This window comes from Callorhinus ursinus, unplaced genomic scaffold, assembly GCF_003265705.2.
Source record: "Callorhinus ursinus isolate GAN/ISIS: 27379988/994484 unplaced genomic scaffold, GSC_fseal_2.0 scaffold10, whole genome shotgun sequence".
In the NCBI taxonomy this organism is placed as follows: Eukaryota; Metazoa; Chordata; class Mammalia; order Carnivora; family Otariidae; genus Callorhinus; species Callorhinus ursinus.
In genome coordinates, this window is record NW_027397072.1 from 21,425,300 (window position 1) to 21,442,981 (window position 17,682).

Below are 17,682 nucleotides of genomic sequence, written 5' to 3' on the forward strand. Positions count from 1 at the left end.
AGAATTTGTGAATTGTTAATCAATTAAGGGAGGGGGAGGGCAAGCACCTCTCTACAGCAGAATGCTGACTGATATGTGGGGAAATGACAGAGGTAGAAAAATCACCATTTGGCAACCATCACAGTAATAATTGACTCAGGTAGGAATCAGCAATGGATGCTATCATGGGATGCAAGTGTGTTGGGAACAGGATGCTTACCCAGCCAAACATCTTCCCACTAATTCTTTATTAATCACAAAGGGGGAAAAAAGTGCCTTTACTGTGGGGACACCTGGCGGGCACCCCCTTAACCGAGTAATCCAAGTCGACATCACAAAAAATGGGACAAACGGGCATCACCTGTCTCCTGATGTGATGTGTTGAGTCTTCCTGACAGTGATGCGTCAGCCAAAACTGATCATTCTACAGAGCAAATGGTCTGTATCTTCAAAATTGTCAATTTCTTAAAAGTTCAACAAAGGCTGAGAAACTGTTCTAGATTCGACCAGAGACATAACGACTAAATGCAATGCATGATCCTAGATCCTAGATTAATCTTGGAAAAAAAAACACAACTCTATAAAGTATAAAGGACAATACTGGGATAATAAAAATTAAATATGAACTGAATATTAGTATTAATATTAAATTTCCTGAATTTAAGAATTGAATTCTAGCTGTGTAAGAGAATGTCCTAGTTCTTAGGAAACACATAATGAAGGATTTATGGGCAAAAGTGGCATGATGTCTGGAACTAACTTTCAAATGGTTCAGAAAAAAAGAATAATAGGTATTATATTGTGAATCTAGGTAAAGGACATATGGAAGTTTGTTGTAATATTCTTGCAACTTTCCTATAGGTTTCACTTTTTTCAAAAGAAAAAGCCTAATTGGAAAATAAAGTTGTGACACATCCGCTTCTGGTAATGGTTGAGTAAGGTGCTGTCAGAGCAATTTTACTCAGAAAAAAAAGCCAAAAACAAAACTCTGGATTTAACATACACACATAAAAATAGCTAAAGTAAGCCCCTAGAGAGTGGACTATAAATACCAAATAAAAGTAAAAGGATCTCGGGCACCTGGGTGGCTCAGTTGGTTAAGCGACTGGCTTCAGCTCAGGTTATGATCCTGGAGTCCCGGAATCGAGTCCCGCATTGCGTTCCCTGCTCAGCCGGGAGTCTGCTTCTCCCTCTGACCCTCCCCCTCTCGTGCTCTCTCTCTCTCAAATAAATAAATAAAATCTTGAAGAAAAAGAAAAAGTAGGGGCGCCTGGGTGGCTCAGTCGTTCAGCGTCCGCCTTCGGCTCAGGTCGTGATCCCAGGGTCCTGGGATCGAGCCCTGCATCAGGCTCCCTGCTCAGCGGGAAGCCTGCTTCTCCCTCTGCCACTCCCCCTGCTTGTGTTCCCTCTCTGGCTGTGTCTCTCTCTGTCAAATAAATAAATAAAATCTTAAAAAAAAAAAAAGTAAAAGGATCTCTTTAAAGGCTGGGAAAAAAAAGGTATCAACTAAGAATTCTATAGCCACTGAAAACACCCTTCAAGAATTAAAGTAAAATAGGGATTCTCAGATAAAAGAAAATTCACCACCAGCAGATTCTCACTACAATAATTGCTAAAGAAAGTCCTACAGGCTGAAGGGATATAATACCAGATGGAAACTTAGGTCCTCAGAGAGGAATAAAGACCATCAGTGGGTAAATGTAAAGGGTCTGTTATTTTCCTCTTAATTTCATTATTTTATGTATGACTCGTTATTTTTATTTTATTTTAATTTTTTTTATGACTCTTTAAAAGTGACCTCACTGTCGGGGCACCTGGGTGGCTCAGTTGGTTAAGCGACTGCCTTCAGCTTGGGTCATGATACTGCGGTCCTGGGATCGAGCCCCACATCGGGCTCCCTGCTCAGCGGAGAGCCTGCTTCTCCCTCTCCCTCTGCCTGCCACTCCCCCTGTTTGTGCTCTCAAATAAATAAATAAAATCTTAAAAAAAAAAGTGACAATACTGTCTACTTCTTTGTTTTTTTGTTTCAAGTTTTTACTTAAATTCTAATTAGTTTACATATAAGTTGTCTGATTCTTAATATTGCAAAAGACAATCTGAAGGAGAATAGTAAGCAGAGGTTGAACAAAATGTTGGAACTATATGTCCATGGAAATTACTTAGTGATTGTGAGTGAAATGAAAGACAATTCCAAATAAATTGTCGAAAAGTTATGTGTTTAGTGCAAGTAATAAATGCCTAAATTTGTAATAAAGTGGTAATGAAAGAATATCTTTTTATTTTTTGGAAAGAATTTTTTTAATCAAAGAAAATTGATGTTGAATGAGGCACAGGGTGGTGATCTCCCTGGGTGCCTGTAAGGGGGCAAGCTGGCTGTGTCCAGCTGTGGAGGACCTGCTGTGCCCAGAACCCTCTCTCCCAGCGGGCAGGCCTTCACCCACCCTCACCCGGAGGGGCCTGGCTGGGGGGCCCCACTTCTCCCTCTGGTGGGCAGCGGGATGCCTGTGGGGAGAACATTCAAACACAAGAAACTTTGAGGCAGGCAGGGCCTCAGATACCATCAGGTCCTACACCCTCATTTGTAAAGTTTAAACTGGCTCCTAATTACCAAGTAAATGCCTCTTCACTATATAAAACTTTGGATAATATTTTAAAATTAGAGAAACAATATCACTTATTCCATGACCCAGACACACTTTCAACATTAGAGCAGGGCACCTGGTGGCTCAGTTGGTGAAGTGTCTGCCTTCAGCTCAGGTCATGATCCTGGGATCAAGGGCCACATCCAGCCCTGCATCCAGCCCTGCATCGAGACCCGAAATGAGCCCCGCATCCAGCCCCTCACTGAGCCCAGCCCTCATTGGGTTACCTGCTCAGTGGGGAGTCAGCTTCTCCGTCTGCCCCTCCTCTCCGATCATGGGCAATGTCGCTCTCTCTCTCTCTCTCTCTCTCAAAAATAAATAAATAAAATCTTAAAAAATTAGAGCATGTTCCCTTTGGTTGTTTCTTTTTTATAGTCCATTTATTCATGAAATGCTATCCTGACCTTTTTACATTAACCTTTTACAATGAGGATTTCCCCAAATCATTACGATTTTTTTGTAAGCATTATTTTTTTTAAGATTTTATTTATTTATTTGAGAGAGAGAATGATAGAGAGCACGAGAGGGAGGAGAGTCAGAGGGAGAAGCAGACTCCCCGCTGAGCGGGGAGCCCGATGTGGGACTCGATCCACGGACTCCAGGGTCATGACCTGAGCCGAAGGCAGTCGCTTAACCGACTGAGCCACCCAGGCGCCCTGTAAGCATTATTTCTAATGGGTGTGTGGTATTCCATGGTACCTTTGCCTTAGAAACGCCTAATGACAGTACAGCTGCCTGGTCCAGATACAAATAATATTTTATGGCAAAATCATGGTGATGGTGGCAAAATATGATGAATACGCTAAAAACATTGTATAACTTCAGGGGCGACTGGGTGGCTCAGTCGTTGAGTGTCTGCCTTCGGCTCAGGTCATGATCCCAGGGTCCTAGGATCGAGTCACCTGTCGGGCTCCCTGCTCGGCGGGAAGCCTGCTTCTCCCTCTCCCACTCCCCCTGCTTGTGTTCCCTCTCTCGCTGTCTCTCTCTCTGTTAAAAAATAAATTAAAAAATCTTAAAAAAAAAAAACGGTGTATAACCTTAAATGGATGAATTGCATAGTATGTGACTTATATCTCAATAAACTTTTTAAAAAAATTAAGAGGGGGGAGTAAACAAGTGCACAGAAATACATGGAGGATTCATAAGACTATCACCTCTACTTTTATGTACATTTCAAATTTTCTAGAATAAAAAGTTGGATACAGTATTTCCTAGAATTCTCAGAGGTGCTTACCCAAATGTTCTCCGGCCTCCTATAGTTCAAGGACTCAGAGAAGGCTATCTGTCCCCCAGATGGGGTAGGCTGGGGCTGTTTCCACGCAACCCTGGCCAGTGCCGGCCCCTTTTGCCATCTTTTTACTCCACTGACCTTCTGCCCACTCGGCTAACCCCTGGCCGCTGGGCCAAAAGTGGGCCTCTGCCCGGGCTCCGCCCCCCGCCCCCCCTCCTCCACACCACTCACCTCTCACGTGTCCTCCCCTCCGCCCAGTAGGAAGCCACCTTCTACGTGTCACCACCAACCCTGTCAGCAGAGCAGCTGGGATCCCAGTGACCCAGCCCAGGCCTCTACCTCCCGGCCAGACCCACACTCTCCCAGGGTGGGGAAAAGCTCAGGCACGGCCCATACACCACACAGGCCCCCGGCTCTCTCACTTCCAGATCCAGCTGCTCAGTCTGGCTTTTCTACTGACCCATCTTCCTACCTCACCTCGCTTCCTGGCTCTCCGTCTTGCCCACCATCTTCCAGAAACCCAAGCAAATCCAGGGATCTCTGTACTGGGGCACTTGTGTGTCTGGTCCCTGAGCTTTGCCAAGCGTTAAAAAGCCCTGGAGAGGTTCTGGAACTCTACAACTGTCAGGAAGTGGGTCCAGCCGGTTAGGTGGTTCCACCTGATGTCTCACACCTGTGTGGTCTCTGACTCCGCCCCCATTCAGAGCTGTATGCAGGGCTTTTGGCAGGAACCACGAAGGGTGGCCTCAAGGAGAGAAGGCTGGAGGGGGAACGGAAGTCAGCCTGGGACAAGCAGGGCTCTCCAGCCCTCTCCACAGGACGCGCGCTAGAAGCAGAATCACCAGGACTTGGTGACCAGGTGGATGTAAGTAAGGGTTCAGATTTCCAGGTTGGGGCACCAGGCAATAGTTAGCTGGGATAGAAGGTAAGAGAAGAGCAAACACAAGCGTGACTGTTGAAACGTAAGGCCTGTGGATGCCGCTTCTGGGGGTGGAGGCGCAGAGCTGGAAACTGAGGCCTAGAGCTGGCGTGAGTCGGGGCGAGCCCCCGCCGAGCATGAGAAGCCACGGTCGGTAGGCACGGCTCAGAGGCATCCTTCAGAGACGGGGTGACCGACCACATGGCCCAGTCCTGGTTTACACCCGCTGTCCTAGAGCCTGGTTTATGGCTATTGTTCCACCTGGCACCTCCTTCACTCCGAAATGTCCTCGTTTGGATGACAAAAGCTGTGGTCACCCTACTCAAGAGAGCCCACAGGGCAGGGAAAGAAAAGTGACTAAGTCAGGCTCCTTTCACCCACTTGCTTCTTTCGGCCTCCTCAGTCTCCCACCTCTGACCCTCCACGCCTGTCTTAGACGCCTGCATTTTCCCCCTTGCTCTCCCTTCTTCTTGCCCACTTCCCCAGGAGAGTGCTCCCCCCACCCCACAGACCACCCGGGTTAGCCCAAGTCACAGCTGTGGTGGCTGAAGGAAGAGCGAGCCCGAGGGCCAGCCGCTCAGCCTCGGGGCAGTGGATGTGGAGGGAGGCAGCCTCGGCTGGGCTGGGGGCCCCGCAGGCCTGGTTATGGAGTCAGCACCGGTGGAGGCCGGCCTCCTCTGCTTTCCTGTTTTGTTATCTTGGAGCAAGGCATTCCTGCTCTCAGAGTCGCCCTTGCTTCCTCTGTAAAAGATGGAGATGGGACAAGGGATCAGAAATGTCTTCCCACTGTGAAGTTGTGTTCATCTTCTCTGGTGCCACTGCTCATGGGGCTCAGGTCACACGATGTGGGAGGTCAGTCCCCTCGAAGAGAGGATTTGCATGCACCTGTGTGGGGGTCTCCCTGGGTTGGGAGGCTGAGGACTAGAGTCCATGGAGCCCTTTAAGGACCAGCTGGGGCTAAGGCCTACTTTTGGCAGCCCAGGCCCCTCGGCAGGCCTGCACCTGCAGAAGGCACCGCAGACACATCGAGGGCTAAGGGGGTCCTCTGGCACCGCGTCCCCTGCTGAAGCCACCGCAGCTTCTGGAAGGGCTTCCCAAGAGGAGGTCCTGCACTGGAGCCACGAGGGGTTGGAAGGAGGAGGTATGGACAGCAGAAAAGGAAGAGCAACTTAAGGGAAGGAGAGACGGGACAATCCGCCTGAGAGAGGAGACTCCACCACCAGTCACCTGCTTGACCCTCAGTCAGAGCAGTTGTGCGTGGCGCGCTGTGTGTGCTGGAGCTATCCGGCCCAAAGGACCCGTGAAAATCGGTTACAGGGCGCTGGGAGCTTGGCAAGTGCTCTTAGTGGGGGCTCGGAGTTGGGGGGCGAGTATCGGGGAAGGCAGTAGGTTTTGAAGTCAAACCAGGACCCAAGCCGAGCTGCCACTTGACCTCTCTGAGCCTCAGTTTGCTCATCGGTAAAATGGGGTTAGTGAGGCGGCCTCGCTGGGCTGTGTGAAGCTGGAGGTGATAGATGGCATGGCAGCCGCGACCGCAGCGGCCGAATTCTGGGCCGGAGCTTCGGGAAGCGGAGCCGACCAGGGGTGGGGTGGGCGGCGGCACAAGGGGGCGAGGAGAGGCGCCGCTCCCGGCGGGGAAAGGGGGCCCAGACTCACTTGGCGGGGTAGAGGAGGCTGCCCTCTGCCCCCGACCCGGAGGTGCCGCCGCGCGTCTTCCTTTTCGTTTCAGGCTCCCGCCCGGGGTCCTCGGTCCTGGGCTGTCACCTGGACGCACGGGGAGGGGGGCCGGCGCGCCCCGCGGGGCGGAGAGGCGGGACTTGGCGGCGGCTGCGGGCGCGGGCCGGGGGGTGGGGCGAGGGCCGGGGGCGGGGGCCGGCGCCCCGCGGGGAGGCCGGCCACGTGACTCCCGCAGCCCCGGCCGGGCGGCCAGGCGGGGAGCGCCGCGGCGGCCCCAGGAGGTGGCGGCGGGCGCGGGAGCCCGGGCCACGCGGGACTGGCCGTCGGGGGCGCCCATGCCATGGAGAAGCTGGCGGCCGGGCTGGCCGGCCTGCGCTGGAGCATGGGCGCCTTCCCGCTCGACCTCATCGTCAGCCGCTGCCGCCTGCCCACGCTCGCCTGCCTCGGGCCAGGTACCGGGGTGCGGGGGAGGGCGGCTGGGGGTCCGCGGGGAAATCGGGGACTCTCGGGGCAGGTGCTGGGGGAGTGGGGCGGGGGGCGTGAGGATGTGGCCTCTGCCCTCCCGCTCCCGGCGCCGGTCCTGCGCAGCTCCCGGTGCGCCTTCCCTGGAGACCCGGGGCCCGAGAGCCGAGGGTCTGCCGCCTCCTGGATCCTGCGCACGGGCACCGGGACAGAAATCCGGGACAGGCACTGAGGCCCGGCCGGGACAGAGTTTTCCGGGCCAGCTAGAACCCGGAGCGCGGCGGAGGCCCCGCGCCCGCCCCGTCGTGCATCCCTTTCCCTGCCGCCCTCAGACCCCCGCCCGGGCCGCGCCCCCTCCGTCCCTTTGTCTCCCGCCTCTCACCTCGATCCTCCCTCATCCCTTGGGCCTCCGACTCTGTCTTCCCACCGCCGCCGCCCCCCAGCCCTGCTTGGCCCCTCTTGGGACCCTTCTTGCACCTTCCTGTCGCGTCCTGGGGAGCAGTCTGCGGCCCCAGGCGGGCAGGCCACCTCGGGGAGAGACCCGAATGATTGGCCCTCCCGCCGGGCGTGCCCCCAAGTCCCCGGCCCTCCCCCACATCTTGTCCCACTTCCCAGGGGCCCGGGTGCTCTGCCGATGGGACTGTGCATGGGGGCCCGAAAGGGGACGCCTGGAGGCTGCACGGAGTGAGGGGACCGTTTGGAGGAAGGGGAGCTGCTCGGCTGGAGGAGGGGCGGGAGCCGGGGCTGGCAGCCAGGCCGGGGGTTTTGTGTGTGAGAAGAATAGGGGTTTGGCCCGCGTTGGCACACTCGCTTCCCTGAATGCTAATGGGGCCCGCGGCCACAGGCTACTCTCCTCTCCTTGGGGCCCGCGGCCCCTCCTCCGACCCGCGGCGGCGACGAGTGGGCACCGTGAGTCTCAGTGCGTTTCGCGAGCGCACTGCGTGGCGGCGTCCGTGCCCGGGCCGTCGGACAGAGGGGCTCAGCCGCCCAGCGTCTTGTTCTCCGGGTCGTGGGCGTGTGATCCCGAGACCGTTCCGTGTCAGGATCAAGGCTGTATGTGTCTGCCTGTGAACGGGCTGAGCGGGCCCTGGGTTCTAACTGGACACTTCCCACACATTCCCTTGGGCATCTCTCCCTCCTGGGGGTCCTTTCTAAGCTCCCCAGTCTGGGCAGGCCTCTTTTGGACTCCCATGACCCCTCTGGCACCCCTGACTTGAGTCCTGTGCACCCATTGTAATAGCTTATTGTCTTAACTCTGGGCTGCATCCTCCTTGAAGGGACATATATTGCTTAATAAAGATTATGGACTTACTGACCCAGTGGATGAATGCATGGACAACTGGTGATGGTCTAGCTGTGACCATGAGGCTGTGGCTGTGGTCACCATGACTGTGACTATGTGAACAAAGTGTGTCTTGAAGTCTTAAAGGTCATTGTATGCCTCTGTGTTTGGGAGAGGCCCCTTAGTGGGGCTGTGCGACTGAGTTGTGTCAGTGGGGTGACCAGCTCCTGTCTCACTGGGCCAGGTGGCTGTGCTGGCTCAACTGTTGGGACCATGGCTCTTGGTGTGTACCCTGTGTGGCAGTGGCCCGTGTCCCTGTGGAAGGGTGGGCCGGGACTTAGGAGAGTTTTCTCTGCCCCAGGAGGGGAGGGGTGGAGGAGGAAGGTTCAGACCCCTCCAACACAGTGGGAGCCAGGCCCGCCCCCAAGCACCTGAACACATCCTCCCCACACACTTCATGGGGCCCTCAGGCATCAGGATAAACCACTTCCCATTTGGTTGGGTGGCAGCAATTTAGTCAGTTGTGTCTGAGAGGGCTGGGAAGGAGGCGTCCCCCACCCCCCCTGCCCACCAGCTGCAGCCAGGAGGCCGCTCCACCGGCTCCCCTGGAAACCGTTGCTGGGATTGGAGCCTCCTGGGCCCAGGCCCCTCCCAACACCTCTGCCCCAGTGCAGCTTCCCCCAGAACTAGGCCCCCCCTAGAAGCCCCCCCCAACCTCATCACTGTGTTCCAGAGACTGGGAGGGTGAAGGGCTGACAAAGGGAGGGCCAAGAAACAGCCTCTCTGCAAGGGGGTAGGGGGTATCTGAGACTTTCCTCCCTCTCCTTTGCGGTCCCCTGAATGTAGGAGTCTCCTGGGGCAATGCGTGTAAAAGGGCTGCCCGTGAGAGAGGCAGGAATCAGCTCCTCCAAGCCCTGTTCTTCTTCTGACTCGAGTGATGTATGGTGCTGGGGGGAGCCCTCAGCTGGGACCCACAACGGACAGCCCTGTCTCAGCCCTATCTGTGCCTCCAACACAGATAGGGCTGAGACAGGCCTCCTTGCCTGGCTCAGGCACTGACTTGGGGGCTGAGAACCCTGCTGGTGGTCCTGCGGGCCAGTCCTGCGGGCCAGCTCTAGGGTCTGCTGCTCACCCCACCCCCGGCTAGTTTGCTGCTCCCCTCTGGGAGTGCCCAGACACCCTCCACTCAACGTCAAAGGCGGTCTGTTTCCTCGGTTCACATTTCTTCCACCTCCCCATGGGTCTAAGCGCTCCTGGAGGGCAGGGCTGGCGAATCTGCTGGGAGGTGCTCCTCCCCCCGCCCCCCCCAGGACCCCCCCGCGCAGCCCTGGCCCCGGGACAGCAGGTGAAGAACTCAGGACTATGGCTGGGCTGGTTTGCTGGGGCCCTGTCAGGGGCAGGAACCTGGGCCCTGGGAGACGGGGCATGACTCACAGCCCTGAGGCCACAGCTGGCAAACTGCTTATCCCCTGAGCCTTGCTGACCCGGACAGGCTCATGGGGAGCTGTCCCTAGTCAGGGTCTTAGAGAAGTAGTCAGCCTCCCTACTCTCTGCCCCCTCCTGATGTTCGCTTTACCTTTCCTTCCTCTTCCGCCCTTTGCCTCCCAGGGGAGTATGCTGAGGGTGTCAGTGAGAGAGACATCCTGCTCATTCACTCCTGCCGCCAGTGGACAACAGTGACCGCCCATACCCTGGAGGAGGGCCACTACGTCATCGGACCCAAGATTGACATCCCCCTGCAGTACCCAGGTGTGCCCAGCCAGGAACAGATGACCTTGAGCCACTGGGGGTGGAGGCAGGAGGGTAGGGGGTGGGGCTTGGGAGAAGCTGTCGGTGACCACCCTTTCCTTGGAGCCACAGGGCTGAGCCCAGGGCCTGCTGGGCAGGGGGCGGTTAGGGTTAGGGTCCAGTGGTTTTCATACTGTTCTGGGGAGTCCTGGTTTTCTTGTTGAAAACCTTTGATTCACACTGTCTTTTAATAGATTTTATTTTATTTTTTTTTAAAGATTTTATTTATTTATTTGAGAGAGAATGAGAGATAGAGAGCACGAGAGGGAAGAGGATCAGAGGGAGAAGCAGACTCCCTGCTGAGCAGGGAGCCCGATGTGGGACTCGATCCCGGGACTCCAGGATCATGACCTGAGCCGAAGGCAGTCGCTTAACCAACTGAGCCACCCAGGCGCCCTTTAATAGATTTTAAACAACTGATTTTTAAAAAAAATATCCACACTCTCAAATTGCTACGAGTCAAACCTTAACCCCAGCGAGAGACCTGGGGTGTGTACCGTGAGCTGCCTCATTAAGCCTCTTTGGTACAGACCCTCAAGAAGAACATGGCCAGGATCTTCTCAGTGGCGGGCACCCGAAGCCCTTCAGAAGCAAAGGGATGCTTGGGCTGAGTATCTGGCTGCCTCTGCCCACTGTAATCCTGTTCTTCCCAGTTTTTGTGTTAAATTCGTTTTCATTGATTGACTTTATAAGTGAATGTTAACGTTTTAGACTTTTAAATAAGATTACGCTGATGAACTACTTTTATCTTTTATATATATGATGTTGATCCACATCAGATTTTGTTTGAAGAAAGGATTCTGCTGCTGGAGAGGGAAAGTACAGCCCTTGTATTTTACACATGATAAAATAGAGGGTTTAAGAGGGAAGGGACTTGCCCAGGGTCACACGGCTGGTGAGCAGCAGAGTATGGGCTAGAACCCTGGTGACTCGACTCCTGGGCTTGTGCTTGCTTGCACCACACCAGCAATGCAGGGTCGTCGTCACCTGGGTGGGAAGGATGGGAATCTGGTGGCTCCATCCCAGTGAAGCCCCCATGTGAGCCCACGATCACACCGCTCCTATGTGTTAAACCCATGGCTGCCTTCCAGACACTGAGCTGAGCATTTCATCATTTTATCCCCACGGCCACCCTGTGAGAAAGTCTTATTAAGTCCATTTAACTCACAAAGTGAGGCCCCAGGAGCTCCAGTAGCTTGCCCCTCACCCCCAGCCCTTCCTGAACCAGGGGGGCAGGACTAAGACAAAGGCTTCTGCTCTCTACAACGACCCTGCGAAGTTGGTTCCCCCATAGCCCTCACACCCATTTAAAAGATGAGAAAACTCTCTCAGGTGTCTTTCTGACCTGCGGTTCTGTCCTGAGCCCTGAGCCCTTGAGAAAGCCTGCTTAGAAGCTAGAAACTTCGCAGGCTGGGTGTCTATCTGGTGTTCGTCCAGGAAGAGGTCCCAGGTCGTCTTCTTGGGATAAAAAAGCAAAAACTGGAAAGAGCCCTCACTGACAGAAGTGTGACTTTACTCTCCTATTTCGGTGTGATTAAGAATCCGGGAAACCAAGGCACGGAACCTCCTAGCGAAGAGTGAGAGCGGGAGGGTTCTAGCCCTTCCCCTATGTCTTTTGGTGCCCCTGAGTGCATGTGGATGGTGTAGTCATGAGGTGACAGCTGGCCTGTAGGAGAGGCGCATCCCCATCAGCGTCTTTCCAGTGGGTGGCTCGGTGGGGGAGGGGAGGCCAGGCCCCTCAGGAGTAGGAGGGGCGGGGTAAGGAGGAAGCTGAGTGCACAGCCCAGTTCCTCCTAATGAATTAATAATGGGGTGGGCGGGGGCAGTGGCTGCGGACCCGGAGGGCCGCGGGGGAGGGGAGTGCAGCCCTGCACCCGGGGAGCCCGGGGGAACCTGGCTGCTCTGAGGCAGCCCGCACCGCCCTGAGTGCGGGGCCGGGTGGCTCTAGTCAGCGGCGGCTGGCACTCGGGGCACTAGGCCGTATGCTTCCATTTCACAGATGGGAAAACTGAAGCCTACAGAGAGTAGTTTGCCTAAGGTCACACTTCTGGTTGGTTCCAGAGATGGGATCCAACCGGGTCTGTCTGCCCCCAAGTGTGCACATTTACCCATCATTCTTGAGGGAACGGCTGCCAGGGTCGGCTGCTGGGAGGAGGCGGAGAGAAGCAGGGCTGCTTTGGGCTGGACGGGACGCCAGGCAGCACACATGTGTTCTAGGAGGGGAGGGCAGGGAGCAGGGGCAGGCTGGGGGGGGGCGGTGTGGGCAGGTCCCTGGGCCTGCGGGGGTCTCAGACCGGGCGAAGGCAGGAGAAGAAGCTGCAGGGGGGAGTAAAGGCTTCCAGGGGCTAGCGCCTCACTCCCGGGAGGGCTCCCTTCCTTCCTTCCTCCTGCAGTAATGACCGGTGCTGGGCTCAGGCTGCGGCCGAGGGGGTGGTGCTGGCTACCATGGTTACATCGATCCCCGGGCCACATCCTGCCCCGGCTGCAGCCGTGACTTGGCTCCGGCTCTCCCCACAGGGGGCGGCGGGCCTTTCGCCCCGCGTGGCTGCTTGGGGTGGGGGGGTTTGGGGGCGGTTGGACACCGGGTGAGGGAGGGGCAGCGCTCCCGGTGGGAAGGGAGCCGAGGTGCAAGTCCTGCCACCCGACCCCCAGACGGCTGTTCCCTGCCGGGCCCCTCCCCGCGGCATCCCTGCTGCCCTCAAGGGCTGAGGCACATCTTAAAGGGTCTCAGTGGTGGGGGCAGGACTCCCTCCCCAGCTTTCTCCGGGGCACCTGCCCTTCTCTTTCTCCGATCTCACTTCTTTCCTGCTTCTAGATGCTCACGGACTCTGTCCTTGGCCCTTCGTGCTTCCTACCCAGCCCTGGGGAGGCCCGGTGGGGGGTCCTCAGTCTGGGATTCTGGCTGGGTTTTGGGGAATCCAGGACCCCCCACACTGTATACAAAATGGTGTTTGTGTTCATGCCAGGAGTTCGCTGTGGGCATTTTTCTGGGAAGACGGTTTTCAGAGCGTTAAGATCTTCTGTTCTTCTTTCCTTGAGCCGTCTTCCCTGCCCTAAGGAAGACTCCACCTGTGGGTGGGTGACCTTCAGTCTGAACTTCTGACTAGGCATCCCCAAGCCCTGCCCCCGAGTGCTCACCCCCCGGGAGCACCCCCTCCTGGCCTCCCACCCCCTCAGTTGGCCTCCTCAGGACTGGCTCCAGCCCCACAGCATGTTACTTCCGGGTCCCCAGTTTCGCTTAGCAGCTTTGCCAGCTCCATTTTTTTTTTTTTTTGGTCTCCTTTTTTTCTTTCTTGTAGTTTCAAGTTTTTATTTAAATCCCAGTTAACGTACAGTGTAATATTGATTTCAGGTGTGGGATTCATCACTTACATATACCCCCTGGTGCTCATCACAAGTGCCCTCCTTAATCCCCATCACCCATGTGGCCCACCCCCTGCCCACCTCCCTCTAGCAACGCTCAGTTTGTTGTCTAGCATAGAGAGTCTGTTTTGCCAGCTCTATTCCTGCCGGGGCTGGTGGCCCGAGTCCTCTCCTCCCCTGCCTGCTCCTCATCTGCCACCCCAGACTTCCTTCCACGTACCCCTTGGTCTGCTCGATTTCGCTCTTCCCCCAGCCACCGTCCCGGCTCTGCTGCAGAACAGTCCCTGGCCGATTGACCCGACCGGCCGGCCGCCCGCCCCCACTTTCTTTACAGAGCTCAACTTGGATCTTGGCATTTCCTTGCTCAAAACACACTGCAATTGCTTTCATTTCTTTTTTTTTTTTTTTTTTTTCCCCGGGGGGGCGTCGGATGACCCTTTATTGAAATACGTTCCTTTTTGGTTCTTAACTAGTGGGGCATTCTGCTGCACCACTGTTGATGCTGTCTATGAGGTCACGAAGGTGACAGCCATCAACATTGCGGCCTACAGACTGGGCAGTCCCCAGGATCTCTTGAATGGTTCCAGAGAGTTCTCTAGCTAATGATGTGTGCCATTTCTGTGGGGCAGTGTTGACAAGCTCCTGAAAAGTGATGTTTCCACTGTGATTCAGGTCTTTCTGCTTCTTTCTGTCTCTTGGCGGTTCATTGAGGGCTTTGATGATCAGAGCAGAGGGCAGAAGGTACCAGTTCAATCTGGGCCTGTCTTGAATGGTCAGTGTCACTGTCCACCTCAGACCCTTGCAATCACCACTGGTCCGGGCGATGTCCTCACTCACCTTGTTTGGAGACAGACCCAGGGGGCCAATCTTGGAGGCTCAGCAGACGTGGCCCCAGCTTTCCCACCAGTGCACCTCAGGTATAAGACTTTGATCTCATTGGGATTGAACTTAGGAGAAAAAAGCCGAACGCTCATTTCTTCCTGAGTAGAATCCTTCTGCCTTAGTCTGGCGTTCAGAGCCTTTCATCACCCGAATGCTACTTGCCCGGCTATCGTCCCCTTCCTCAGGTCCTGGGCACAGGCCCTCCCCTATCGGGCCCGCGGCCGGCACTCTGCTCTCCCGACTCTGGTTCGCACCAGTTCTTCCATGTGGGACGGTCTGTTCCGTAAAACTCTTCTCATTCTCGGGACCCCGTCAGGGGGCCAGGCAGGTTCCCACTCACTCCGCGGTCCTCTGGCTCTCAGTCCCGGGTCCCCACCTGCCGGTACTAGGTGCTCACCGTCACAGCCACTCTGTCCGAGTCCCTGGGTTTGCACCCTCTGTCAGGTCTAGCCCAACATCTGGCACACACAGGGTGCTCCATAACTGTGGAAGGAATAAATGCGTGGACCATGACTGCAGCAACCACCAGGAAGGCTGTGGAAGCTAAGGAGCCCCCTTGTCTTGTCCTGGCCCGTTGTCCTCTCACCTAAGATTCCCCTCTGTCCGTGGAAGGCCTGAGAAGGGGTATCCGTCCAGATGTCTGGGATTTTCGCAGCCTGTCTTTGTGCTCTTGTAGGTGGGCACATTACACGTGTGTGGCCAGTGAGGTAAGACCGTTTACACAAGGGTGTCAGCTTCATGGATTAGCCTCCTTCTTTGAAAGTCCGTGTCTGCTGGGGGTATCCGCTGAGCCAGCCAAAACAGCCCTAGACAGCAGGCTCGGAAGGCCGCCTCTGAGGGAGTTTGCTGGGCTCTGGTCAGAGGTCTCTGGGACGGTGCAGCTGGATGTTGGGCCAGGGCAGGGTCTGGGAACAGAGCTGGAGTCTGAGCAGCTCTCCTGGGGCCTCCGAGGCCTAGGGCTGAGCCCCCGGCCTGCCCAGTGCATCGGTATGGATCAGCCACCCAAGGTCGACGCGTTGAATGCCAGATCCAGACAGGGCCCCAAGGCCCCTGCTCCAGCACCCTCAGATGAGGACCCAGAGAGGGGAAAGGACTTGTCTAGGGTCACAGCAAGTCAGAGTGGGGCTGGGACAAAGCTAGGAGCCTGCATCTCCTGTGCCGCACTGATGCTTGGTTAGAGGCCAGCTCTGTGTGCAAATGTTCAGCTGCCTCTTTGCACTTGGATTTCTCTGGGCAGGCAGCTGCTAACCTCCTCACCCACCCACAAGCTCTCCATGCTTGGTCTGTGCTCACCTTTGCCCTTGAGCCAGCTGACCAGACCCTTCCACCTCCTGTGGGGGCAAACCTGCCTTTCTGCCTGCCGGAGTTCCAGCAGGCCTGGCTGAGGTGAGGGTAGCAGGAAGTAGGGACTAGCAGGCAGGCCTGCCCTAGCAGCCTGTGTTTCTCCTTTGTAGGGAAGTTCAAGCTCCTGGAGCAGGCCCGGGATGTGCAGGAGCCAGTGAGGTACTTCAGCAGCGTGGAGGAGGTGGCCAGCGTCTTCCCTGACCGCATCTTTGTGATGGAAGCCATCACCTTCAGTGTCAAGGTCAGTCCTTGCCACACCAGGCAAGATGCCCCATCGCTGGTTGGAGGGTTGTCAGTGTGGCTCCTGGCAGCAGCTCGACGGCATTTGGCACGATTGGGCCATATCAGAAGAGCTAGGTGTATGACCCACTGGCCTGCAGAACTTTCTGGAAAGGTGGTGAGGCAGGAGTAAGTGTGGAGCATCGTGCCCTGACTTGGAGGCCTTCAGGGCAGCCTGTCCTAGCGTCGGCTGGTGTAGAGGTAGTTGTTGGGGTACACAATACCAACAGACCCCACTTGTGTACAGATCGCTCTTTACTATTTACAAACCCTTATCCATCAATTCATTTCTCTGCACAGTAGCCTTGTTGAGTGGGTGGAGCATTATTCCTGCCCAAATTGTAAAGATAACGATAATAAAATTGTCATTTATTGGGTATTTTCAAAGTAGGTTGCTGTACATACAGCACTTCTTCCAAGTAAGAGTTATTACATGAGGCAGCTAGGCCCCAGAGTAGGCTCATTTAAGGTTGCACAGCTGCCATGTGGCCTCTCCAGGAGGGAAGGTGGGTCCCCGACCCCCCAGTCCAGTGGCCTCGATCGGGTTTCAGCCCGGGGAACAACCCCGCCCCCACCCCGGGAGCCTCAAAGGGCGGCTTTCCCTGGGGCTCTGGCTAAGGCCTCGCCGTGTTTCTGGGACTCCGCAGGTGGTGTCGGGTGAATTCAGCGAGGACAGCGAGGTGTACAACTTCACGCTGCACGCGGGCGACGAGCTCACTCTCATGGGCCAGGCGGAGATCCTGTGCGCTAAGACCACCAAGGAGCGCTCGCGCTTCACCACGCTGCTGCGCAAGCTGGGCCGGGCCGGGGCGCTGGCCGGGGTGGGCGGCGGCGGCCCCGGGGGCGCGGGGGCCGCGAGCGGAGGCGGCGGCAGGCCCATCAAGGGCAAGATGCCCTGCCTCATCTGCATGAATCACCGCACCAACGAGAGCCTGAGCCTGCCCTTCCAGTGCCAGGGCCGCTTCAGCACGCGCAGCCCGCTGGAGCTGCAGATGCAGGAGGGCGAGCACACGGTGCGCGCCATCATCGAGCGTGTGCGGCTCCCGGTGAACGTGCTGGTGCCCAGCCGGCCGCCGCGCAACCCCTACGACCTGCACCCGGTGCGGGAGGGCCACTGCTACAAGCTGGTCAGCATCATCTCCAAGACCGTGGTGCTGGGGCTGGCGCTGCGCCGCGAGGGCCCGGCGCCACTGCACTTTCTGCTGCTCACCGACACGCCGCGCTTCGCGCTGCCGCAGGGCCTTTTGGCCGGGGACCCGCGCGTGGAGCGCCTGGTGCGCGATAGCGCCTCCTACTGCCGCGAGCGCTTCGACCCCGACGAGTACTCCACGGCCGTGCGCGAGGCCCCCGCCGAGCTGGCCGACGACTGCGCCAGCCCGCGCCGCGCGCGCCTCTGCCTGCCCGCGCCCCCGCGCGCCCCCCCCCCGCGCCCCCGGCCCACCCGGCGACGGCGACCAGGAGTACGTGAGCCCGGACTGGGCCGGCGCCCCCGAGCCCGCCGCGCCGCCCGCCGAGATCCCCTACGAGGAGCTGTGGACGCACCAGGCGGCCGACGGCCTCGCCGAGGGCCGGGCTCGGCCGCCGCCCGGGCCCGACCTCATCTCCTTCGGGGCCGCTGGGCCGCCCCGCCTGGAGCCCGAGGCCCCGCCGCCTCCTGTCCCCCCCAAGTCCGAGGCGGTGGGTGGCTGCGACGGAGGTGGGAAGGGTGGGGAGGCAGGGAGCCGAGCTGGGGGCTCTCTCTACTCCAGGGAGGGAGGTGGCCAGCCAGATGCCAGTTCTCTTGAGCTCCGGGCTCCAGCCCCTGGAGTGTGGGACTGGGGCGGGGGGGGGGGGG

General features: G+C 57.0%; 1 protein-coding gene across 1 annotated transcript in view; it reads left to right on the plus strand.

Moving 5' to 3' along the window:
• The first annotated feature begins 6,709 nt into the window (after positions 1–6,709).
• The window catches only part of GAREM2 (GRB2 associated regulator of MAPK1 subtype 2), a 14,072-nt gene continuing 3,099 nt past the window's right edge, over positions 6,710–17,682 (plus strand). The window contains 5 exon segments of the mRNA XM_025867588.2: positions 6,710–6,900; positions 9,801–9,941; positions 15,680–15,810; positions 16,496–17,256; positions 17,258–17,525. Of these exon segments, the coding sequence (XP_025723373.1) occupies positions 6,789–6,900; positions 9,801–9,941; positions 15,680–15,810; positions 16,496–17,256; positions 17,258–17,525 (1,413 nt within the window). The 5' untranslated portion in view covers positions 6,710–6,788.